Below are 11,035 nucleotides of genomic sequence, written 5' to 3' on the forward strand. Positions count from 1 at the left end.
GCTGGGGGCGGGACGGGGAGGTCTCCGCCCACTACTTGCTTTAGACACACCCGCCCTGCCCGGAGAGTTACCCTCCCCAGGCTGGCAGCTTTGGTGTGAGCCCCCGCCTACCGAATCAGACAGGAGCCAGGGGCGGCAGGGGCGGAGGGCGGGCGTGGGAGGGGAGTGGGATGAGGGACTCCCTCTCCATGGGAACCCTTTGAGAGGTGACTGCAGTCCCCTAGGAGGCAGAGGAGCCCTGCGGCAGGGGTCCCTTTGAAACTCTGGGGGGGGGGTACGGTTCCCAATCGTCGAAATGCGCATTCACAGAGGTCATTTTGACCTGAAGGCTAGCTTGCCCTGCACCCTCTCCAGGGTAGAGGTTGTAAGTGGCCGGGAGGGAAAGTGTCTTTGAGACCAAAAAAAGGTGATGAGACGTTTCCCCTCCCCTCCCGCTCACCCTTGCAAGTAGCAGGGCTTTCTGGAGACCCTTGACCTGTGCTCCTGCAGGGCCTGGGTCCAGAGCTGGTTTGGGGTGCTAGGAGCAGCTTTGAACAAGTGGGACGAGGGACTGTGCTGTAAGGGCCCCAAGCCTGGATGCCTCTGTCCTGGGTGTGGCAGGGACAGTGGCCCAGGGCCTCACACTTAGACGGTTCCCATGCTCGCTCTAAAGCTCTGCTGTGGTCATCTTGAAATTCTTGACCATCTTTGAAGAAGGTTCCTACATTCTGATTTTGCATGGGGCCCTGAAAATCATGTAGTTGGTCCTCTGACAGCCAATGCATCTTTTCTGAATTCCCCACAGCTCACCACCTCCTCGGCCACTAACCCCAAACTGAGTCAGGACCAGCTCACTCGCATACCGAGTGCTCTTGCAGCAGGCAGGCCTGGGCCTTTGGTTTTCCTGGACCCCGCCTAAGAGGCCCCTGTACTTTCAATCCTGTCCACCTACAATCTATCTCCCTCACAGCAGGAGGATGCTTCCAACCTGGAAATCAGATCAGGCCCTTCCCCGCTCAAAACCTTCAAACACTTCCCCAACCCACTTGAGATGAAATTCAAATACACGACCATGGTCTCTGAGACCCAGCTTGCTCTGGTCATTGGCCGTCTCTCCAATGACATCTCCTACCACCTCCTCTCCTCTCTGCTTATTCAAGCCCCACTACTAACCTTGTCTCCTTCCTGCCTCCCTGCATTTGTACTTACAGTTCCCTGCCCTAGCTATGCCCTTCCCTAGCTCTGTGTGAGCCATGCTCCCTCATTTCACGCTGATCTGTTGGCTCAGAGGGCACCTCCTCGAAGAGGCCACCTCCTCGCAGAGGCCTTCCTCGATTCCCCACCTCACTGTCATTCTTATCTCTGTACCTGCCTTATTTGTCTTCATATCGCTTTTCACAGTAAAATCCCACATGGTATGTCATGGTTGGATTATTTTTGATTGTCTTTTACCCCCATTATAATGGAAGTTGTATGGGAACTAGGCCTAGGGCTGATGCCTAGGAAAATGCCTGGTATATAGTAGGTGCTTGAGAGCTGTCTAAAATGACCAATGTTAAATGAATTAATGGGGAACAAAAAGGAAAACAATCAGACATAACAATGGATAATCAGAGAAAATAAAACAAAAACTTAGGTGACAGATCTAATCCAAACATATCAACACTTGCATGAGATGCTGAGCGGACTTATATGAAATGTTGATGGCCACTTGTTGTGCAGTCACTAAGTCCAGTCTGATTCTCTGCCACCCTACAGACTGAACCTCACAGGCTTCTCTGTCATTCACCGTCTCTCAGAGCTTGCTCAAACTCATGTCCACTGAGTCTGTGATACTATCTAACCATCTCATCCTCTGCCCTCCCTTTTCCATTTGCTTTCAATCTTTCCTAGCATTGGGTTCTTTACCAATGAGCTGGCTCTTTCCATCAGGTGACCAAATATTTTGAGCAGTAGTCCTTCCAATGAATATTCATGGTTGATGGTCTAAAGAACTCAATTAAAAGGAATAGATCAACTGGATAAAACTGTAAAACTCTATTAAATGTTGCTTGTAAAAGAACACTATAAAATAAAGACATAAATAATTTGAGTGTAAATAAATGAAAAAATATATGCCACCTAGAAAATAAGCATGAGAAGGCAAGTGTGGTCATCTTATTTGACTTCATCCCCACCAACACCAACCCTGCCCTGTTTTATTCAGATATAATTGACAAATAAGATGGATATTTTCATATCAGGTAAAGGAGATTTCAAAACAAAGATTCTGACCAGAGATAAAGACATTTCATAATGATAATAGGGACAGTTCAGCAGGAAGACATAACAACAATTGTGTATCTACCTAATAAACAGAGCTCCAAAATATAGGAAAAATAAGTTAACAGAATTAAAGAGAGAAATACACAATTTCACAGTTGCAATAGGATATTATCTTCTCTCAGCAATTGCTAGAACTAGAAAAAACTGCAGAAAAGATACTGATCTAAGGAACAGCACCACCCTTCTTGACTCGACTCCCAAACAGAGGACAGTAGAATACACATTCTTTTCAAGCGACATGGAACACACAGATGGACGCAAGACAGACCACACGGTAGATTTACACAAGTCTCAACTCGTTCGAAAAGGTAAAGGATCGCACAGAATAGTCTGTGACCATAACAACATTGAATTACAAATCAATAACTGTGAGGATTTTTACAGAAACTCTAAGAATCTGTAAGTGAAAGTGTAACTTGAATTGACAGGTCAGAGCCAAAGAGGGGAGATTAAACGACTGATTTCCTGGGCCGCAGGAACCCCACTGACCACGCTGACCCCAGGCCACCGAGGCCCCCGAACCCCACGCCCGCCGTGACCCCGGCCCGCGCCCCGGCCGCCCCGCGCCCGACGCGCCGTGTCCGTTGGCCCTCCGCCCTGCGCCTCCGACGCAGCTCGCACCGGGCGCTGCCATGGGGCCCGGGCCGGCTCTCCTGCTCCTGGGCCTGGGCCTGGGCCTGGGCTGTGGGCCCGGCCGCCCGCCTCCGCCCCCGGCTCCCGCGCAGGCGCCCGGCTCGCCGTCCCGAGACCGCCCCATCCCGACGCCCGCCGCGGCCCGAAGTGCCGCGTCCGAGACCCGGGCCCTCGTCCAGGCGCGGCGGCCGGAGGCCGCGCTCCGCTCGGTCAGGGCCTCCCGGGACCCCGGGGAGCGGGGCGCAGGCTTTGGCGGCCTTGGGGCCGGCCGCGCCCGCGTCAGCCTCCGGGCCCGCGCGGCCCCGGGCGGCGGCATCTTCCTGAGCGGCCGCCGCGGCCTCTGCCTGCCGGCCGGGCGGCCCCCGAGCCTCGTGCCGCGCTGCCTCCGCGCGCACGTCCAGCTGCGCGCCCGCCGCGCCCCCGCCGCCGCCGCGCCCGCGCCGGTGGACCTGCAGCTGTCCGCGCCCGGCGGCCGGCTCTCCCTGCGCTGGCTGTCCCGCCTGCCGCGCTCGCTCGGGCCTCTGGAGTGGACCTTCCGCCTCGGGCTGCTCGGGCCCGCGGCCGCCGAGAGCCGCGCGTTGCCCCATCGGGCTCTGCAGCGCGGCCGGCGCTCCTACCCGGGATTCGTGGCCCGAACCGAATGTCCCACGGACGGGCCCACCCCGGTCGTCTTAGAAGCTGTCAGCCTGAACAGCTCAGAACCCACTGAGTCCTCCGTGTCCTATCAGGTATTCCGACCCTGGCCTTGTAAATTGGACCCCGTGAGGATAAATAGGAACGACGATAGACCGGTGCGACTGACCAGGGACATGGAAGACACCTTCAATGCAACAGTCATCCTCTTCTGTCCCATCCAGGAGTACTATTATCGGGGTTGGTCTATCTATTCCGTTCCTTATGTAGGGGCCGTGCCTGACTGGACTAAACCTCTGGAAAAGCCACCGGTCAAGTTTAGTAGAGGTTTCTTCGAGGTGACTATACCCCCATATTCTTTACCTTGGGGGGTGTATCTGTTTAATTTCTCGGTGGTTGTCAGAACGCGGGATCCCCAGGTTCCAGGGAAGAACGACTCAGACCGCATCTATGTCGTCATTTTTAGACGTCCCCTGAATGCTGTTATTTCAGGGCCTTCCAACATCACAATTAATTTCACAGATGGGGTGACTCTCAATGGAAATATGTCTTCTGATCCAGAGGAAACAGACCCTCTAGAGAAAGAGAGACTTAAGTTTCTCTGGTACTGTACCACAAACTCAAGAAACTATGATGGAGAAAAAATAACAGTGATAAGCAAGGAAGTTTGTCTCCCGGAGCAGGTTGATCTCAAGTGGACATGGGCTTCTGGTCCTATTCTCACACTTTCTCCAGAAACACTTCAAGGCGGCCGTGTATATTTTTTCAGACTAGTGATCCAGAAGACCAGCAGGTCAGCCTTTGCTGATGCAATGGTGCACGTGCTTCAAGGAGAGCCAGTAGCAAGCACTTCATGCATTGAAAATTGTGACCAGGTTCTGGTTTTATCAGAGAGATTCTCGTTGTCTCTGGATTGCACAGGTTGTACAGCAGGCCGAGATGTCTATCGGTGGTCCATTCTGACGTCTTCAGGTCAGGAGGTGCCATTGGACTGGACGGGGCAAACTTCAACAGGACGGAATGGTGCTTATGTGTCTATAAAAGCTTTTGCTTTCTGGAATTTCAGGGAAGATAAGTTTTGGATTTCTCTAAATGCAGCAACTTGGAGTGGAGTCACCTTGGTCTTAAGATATCCTTTCATTATTCACCATGTCCCTATAACCACAGACTGCAAAATTGTTCCAGAAAAAGGAATTTCCTTCATTACTCAGTTTGTTGTCATTTGTACTCATTTCAAGCATAAGAACATTGTTCTTACATATAAAATAATAGTTCCTGATGTACATGGTTTTGGTGAGATCAGTTCTTTGAAAGAAATAACTTTGGATCCATCCTGTATTTGGGAAAGAATTCCACATCGCCCCCTTCCTTTCTCCCTGTTGGTGTGTTGGACAGTCATTATGCCTTGAAAATAATTGCTCAGGCATATAATACCTCTCTGGGAGCTTTTTCTCAGGTGAACTTGTATGCCACTGTGCGGCCTCCCACTGACGTAAAGTCATCACCAACTGTGCTGGAGGAGTTATCCAACTTCACCATGGGACCAAATTCCTCCCTGTCTACTTTGCTTCAACAGCAGGATTTTCTAAATGCAAGTTATTTAATATACATAGTAGCTTCTGTCTTGAATAGCATGAAAACTGACTTAAGTCTTCAAGCTGACAAAATTAAACTCCGAGAACACCTTTTCAATCAGACACTCATTCTTCCTATAAACACTTTGGTGAATATTAGCCAGGTGGTCATGGCTGTTACTAAATTAACAGAGAAAACCTCTGAGATCAGTGCATTCTCTCAAAAACTGGCCACAGTGAGGACTTGGCAAGCAAGCCAAGCCCTCCAAGATAGTCATCAGAGAGATAAGAGCATTTCTTCTGAGCAAATAGAAAGTGTGTGCATTGGAATCTTAATAACCTTGTCTAACATCCTGAAACTGCTGGTTCATTATGAAGTCTTTGAAGAGCCTTTCCACGTGGTTGAATCTCTAGCAGACACGATATTGTCTGTGAAAGTGCCAGAGAATGAGACCACTGCCTTGAGGACCTCCAACTTTAAAATGTATGTCAAGAAAACCGAAAAGTGGAATGTTACCAAGTTCTTCAGCACCCAGAAGCACTGTCAGAATTGTTTTTATCCCAGCCTAAATGTGAACAGCGTTCCTAGTCTGCCTGCCAGCGCTCCGATTTCCACGATGTTTTGTGAATTTGCGGATGACCCTTTCCCTTGGCTAAATTATGGGGAAAACATTTTGACCCAGGTGGTTGGATTCCGAATGACAGGAGTGGAGGCCACAGGTGACGTGATTGAGATCCCACCTGATGCAGTGGAAGTGTACCTCATCAGGAAAAACCTGAGCTTTGGAACTTTTAATCTCACGGTAGGACCCAGCTCAGAGCCTTATGCAGTGGATGAATCAGCGACAAAGACGACAGGGGCGTTTAGCTTTGTTGTGGACAGTACCGCAGGCAGGGACGTGTTGATCCACATCATGACAGACGTGTCCGTCTTGTTCACGGTGTCTGTGTACGCGGGCCGTGAGATCACACCCAACTCTTTTATGACCAGCTACCTGGTGCCCCATAAAATCCCTCCGATTGCCAACGAGAGTGACCTGTTTGACCCGGAGTGTGCAGTGAAGGAGGCCCGAGTGGTCTGCCTCCCCGCGGCCCTGGTGCAGGTCATAGCTCAGCGAACCGATTCCTCTGAGTGCACCATCGCTGTGGTTCTACAGGCACCTCGTTTTGTCCTAAAACCCAATAACAAGTTGGTGAGAATTTCTGTTTTCAGCAGTGAATGCTTGGACATGTTTGGGATCCAGAGCGATTGGAGAGAAGATACCTGCGCTGTGGGAGAGAAGACCACTTGGCAAAGAGTGCACTGTATCTGCAAGAACCCACGGCGGGCCAAACGGCAGCTGGATATAATCAAACAGGCCAACCTTCGCCTGCATACCCACTATTTGACAGCCAAGGTGATCGTGGTCCCTAACCCTGTGGACTTACGAGTGGAGACAGTCAAGAACGTCACCCAAAACCCTGTGACCCTCTTCACGGTACTTCTCATTTTGCTGTTGTACTTGATCCTTGCGTTCTGGGCCTTGCACAGAGATGAAATGGACCAGTATCTTAGGGAACATGTGATAGTTCTCCTTGATAACGATCCTTATGATAATGTGTGTTATCTAGTCACTGTTTTTACAGGAAGCCGTTGTGGTTCTGGGACCAGGGCCAATGTCTTTATCCAACTGCATGGAACTGAAGGTAGCAGCGATGTGCACTGTTTAAGCCATCCACAATTTACGACTCTCTACCGAGGAAGCATCTGCACTTTCCTCCTAGCGACGAAAAAGGACTTGGGTGACATCCATTCCCTCCGTGTGTGGCACAACAACGAGGGCAGGTCCCCTGAATGGTATTTAAGTAGAATCAAAGTGGAGAATCTGTTCAGCAGACACATCTGGCTCTTCATGTGCCGAGAATGGTTTTCTATTGGATCATCTTTGGACCGAACCTTTCAAGTAATGCCCCCAGATAAGCCTCTCAAGAAAATGGACTTTTTCCTCATAGATTTAAATTACAAGCTGGGGAGAAGCCACTTGTGGTTCTCCGTTTTTTCTGGTGTCATTTCTACACCATTCAATAGGCTCCAGAGGCTGTCCTGTTGTTTAGCCAATGTTGTTATCCACGCTTCTGTGTAATATTATGTTCTTTAATCTAGAGAAGGAGATCGAAGCAGAGCCACAAGAGCAGAGGTACATCAGGTTGATGGTGATCGGACTGGAAAGTGCCTTTATTACCCTCCCTGTGCAACTAGTGATCACATCTTTGTTCATGTATTCCCAGAGGAGACCTCAGGTGACTCTACATGAGGTCACTCCTCGGAAACATCCTTTGAAACCACCAGCAAGGCAGCACTGGGAAGAACGATTGGGAAACTGGCATGCCTATGAAATTGACAAGGCAAGCTCCCAGGAGCCTGTGTCTAACAGACATCATGCAAAACCCAAGGGTTCTGTCAACGTCACCTCTAAAAGACAGCCCCCGGCCAAGCAAGCAGAAAGCCAAGGGTCTCCCATCAAAAGCAAGGTCTCCAGAACTCAAAGCAAGGTCTCCAGAAACCAAAGCAAGGTCACTCAAGCACAAAGCAAGTTCTCCAACATCCAGGGAAGAAATATAAACACCAATAACCCAAATATTGAAGACAATACAAATGTTTCTGATGAGCAGCCTCCCCAGCCAGGTTCAACAGCCCTCAAAGAGAAGACCAGGATTGTCCTGCCACAATGGTGTATTTGTGTCGCCTGGCTCTTGGTTTTTCTTACCTGTGCATTATCCTCCTTCTTCATCATATTTTATGGACTGACTTACAGCCTCGAAAAGTCAATAGCATGGCTGTTTGCATCGTTTTGTGCATTCACTTTGTCAGTCTTTCTCGTGCAGCCATCTAAAATCATACTGATGTCAGGCTACAGAACAAGTAAGGCCAAGTACTCAAAAAACCTTTCATGGATTGGCAACTATCGCTTCACTGAGATCAAGCTGCACAACACCTGGAAGGACCCAGAAGAAATGGACAGACGCCACCAGTTTGTCATGGAGCTCCGAAACTCGAGAATGTACCAGCCTCTCACCCAAGATGAAATCACAATATTCCAAAGAAAGAAGAGGATCAAGAGAAGAGCTTTCCTGTTCCTTATTTACATCCTCACTCACTTCATCTTTCTGGCTCTCTTGCTGAGCCTAGTCACCATCCTACATCCCACTGACAGCTTTTACTATAATCAGTTTATTCGGGACCAGTTCTCTGTGGATCTGGCAGGCGTGACCAGGCTGGAAGACATCTATCAGTGGCTGAACAGGGTGCTGTTGCCTCTGCTCCACAATGACCCGAATCCCACGTTTTTCCCTGACAGCTCCTCTAAAATCCTTGGCTTGCCACTCATGAGGCAGGTGAGGGCGCAACCTGGAGAGATAATGTGTCTGCCGGCCAAGAAATTTGTGGAGGGCAGCCTCAAAGGAGAGATTCGCTGTCACCCCGAATATGGCATTGACCCAGAAGACACAAAAAACTACTCTGGGTCATGGAATAGAGTTAGTAAGCGGGACACTGACAAGACGACCAGAGGGTTTACTTATAGGCCTCCGGAGAAGAGGTGGGCCTACTCTTCCTATGGGCTGCTGCACACCTATGGCTCAGGAGGATACGCCTTCTATTTTTTTCCAGCAGAGCAGCAGTTTAATTCCACACTGAGGCTCAGCGAACTCCAGAAAAGCCATTGGCTGGATGAGAAGACGTGGTCTGTGATTGTGGAATTGACCACCTTCAATCCAGACATCAGTCTCCTCTGCAGCATCTCGGTCATCTTTGAGGTCTCTCAGTTAGGTGTTGTGAACACTAGCCTGAATGCGCACTCCTTCTTGCTCGCTGATTTCAACAGAAAAAACTCAGCCGACTCAGCAGAAAACTACTTGTACTTGGCCATCTTCATTTTCTTCCTTGCCTACACTGTTGATGAGGTTTACGTAATCACACAAGAAAGGACTGCCTACGTGAAAAGTGTATATAATTTGCTCAATTTTGCTCTAAAATGTATCTTTACCTTGTGGATCGTACTCTTTTTCAGGAAGCACTTCTTGGCCATCGGTGTAGTTCAGGCTTACTGGTCGAACCCTGAGGATTTCATTCCCTTTCATGCAGTGGCTCAAGTGGATCACACCATGAGGGTGATTTTGGGTTTCCTAGTATTTCTGACGATCCTGAAGACGCTCCGGTATTCCAGGGTCTTTTACGATGTGCGTCTGGCTCAGAGGGCCATCCAGACTGCCCTTCCTGGCATCTGCCACATGGCATTGGTGGTGTCCGTGTATTTCTTTGTCTTCATGGCATTTGGGTACTTGGTGTTCGGGCAGCACGAGTGGAACTACAGTGACATGATCCACGCCACCCAGACAATATTTTCCTACTGTGTCTCAGCTTTTGAGAACACGGAATTTTTCAATAACCGGGTTCTCGGGGTCCTCTTCCTCTCATCTTTCATGCTGGTGATGATCTGCATATTGATCAACTTATTTCAGGCTGTGATTTTGTCAGCCTACGAGGAAATGAAGCAGCCCGTGTACGAGGAGCCCTCAGAAGAAGTGGAAGCCATGACTTATCTGTGTCGGTGCCTAAGATCTGCTTTTTGCTGCCTGTGCTTCAAGCCCAGGGCGGAAGATGATCCCAAGTTCTTCATCAACATGGTGTACGGGCAGCCAGAGAAGAACAGCCGCCACTACCTGGGGCTGAAGACCAGAAACATTAATGGGAAGAAAATGGTTTACCTCGTCGTGTGATCCATGGCAGTGTCAAGGCCCACAGGCAGGTTCCTCCAAAGGCTTGGTTTCTGGGGTCAAGGGGCGTTTCATGGCTCAGTTGTGTTTCCCACCCGTATTCTTCACAGTGCACCCCGCGTCTGGACGTGTCTGCAGCGGAGGCCTCCAAGCTTGGAACTTGAAATGCGGGTCAAGGGCAGCATGGCCTCTGCGGAGAGAGGAGGGCGACCATCTGTGAGTCCCGGGTTCATTTTCCTTTTTCTTAGAAGCTGCTGTCTTTGGCACCGACTGCAGTTTAGAGGGTTAGAGACCTAGATTTGGGGGAGGGAGCTGAAAGGGCCCCCAACCTCATCTCAGCTTGTCAGAAGCAGCAGGTGAACGCTCCTGCTGTCCCGGTCCCCCTGTCCCCGAGGCTGGGAGGCCAGGGCTAGTGGTTGGGGGCAGAGCCCAGGTCCTTCGGCCCTGCTGGCCCTTCCCTTTGCTGATGGGGCTGCAGAGCCTCCCTGCCTCCTTACCCCCACCACACACACTCCAGCTGGGCAGGGTGGAGGGGCCTCATGAGGGGTCCCAGGAGTGGCCCTTGTGCCTGGAAATGGAGGGATGTGGACCAGGGTGCAGCAATCTGAAGTTTCCCGTGTGCTCTTAAGGCCACTGCAAGTTACAGATGTATAATTTAGTAACATGTTTCTGTCCATGAAACATGACTTTTGTTAAACAAAAGGGTGTGTGTGTGTGTTTATGCTGAGGGGTTCACACTGAAAGGTCGTAAATATTCCATGTAATGTGTGTTACCATATATACTTCTAGGATTTGGGCTTTTGGTTATTGTTGGCCTGGTGGATTGTTTATAACACATGAGTTAGGAAAATGATGTAGCAGCTCCTTTATTTTCAGCCTAAAGCATGTTCCTTTACGTAGATGTCACTTTAAGCTTGATGTGAATTAAATGTATGATGTTTCCTGAGGCCTGCAGTGATTTCTGTGTCCATGGACAGAGGAGCCTGCAGGCTACAGACCACGGGGTCACACAGAGTTGCACAGGACTAACACTTTCAGTTCACTTGGCACCCGGAGGTGCTGATCTGCACTGCGTGGCCACGGCACCTCACACCTTGGCAGGTGTGGGCACATGCACAGGTATAGGCCTCCATCCC

The 11,035-nt window shown here is 50.0% G+C and overlaps 1 protein-coding gene across 1 annotated transcript; it reads left to right on the top strand.

Moving 5' to 3' along the window:
* Positions 1–2,060: 2,060 nt before the first annotated feature.
* On the top strand, positions 2,061–10,547 carry PKDREJ (polycystin family receptor for egg jelly). Its single transcript, XM_070371433.1, is given in 3 exon segments — positions 2,061–4,890; positions 4,893–7,240; positions 7,242–10,547. Coding segments are annotated over 3 exon segments (6,963 nt in total). The 5' UTR covers positions 2,061–2,936; the 3' UTR covers positions 9,903–10,547.
* The last annotated feature ends 488 nt before the right edge of the window (positions 10,548–11,035 follow it).

Source organism: Bos mutus, chromosome 5, assembly GCF_027580195.1.
Source record: "Bos mutus isolate GX-2022 chromosome 5, NWIPB_WYAK_1.1, whole genome shotgun sequence".
Lineage (NCBI taxonomy): Eukaryota > Metazoa > Chordata > Mammalia > Artiodactyla > Bovidae > Bos > Bos mutus.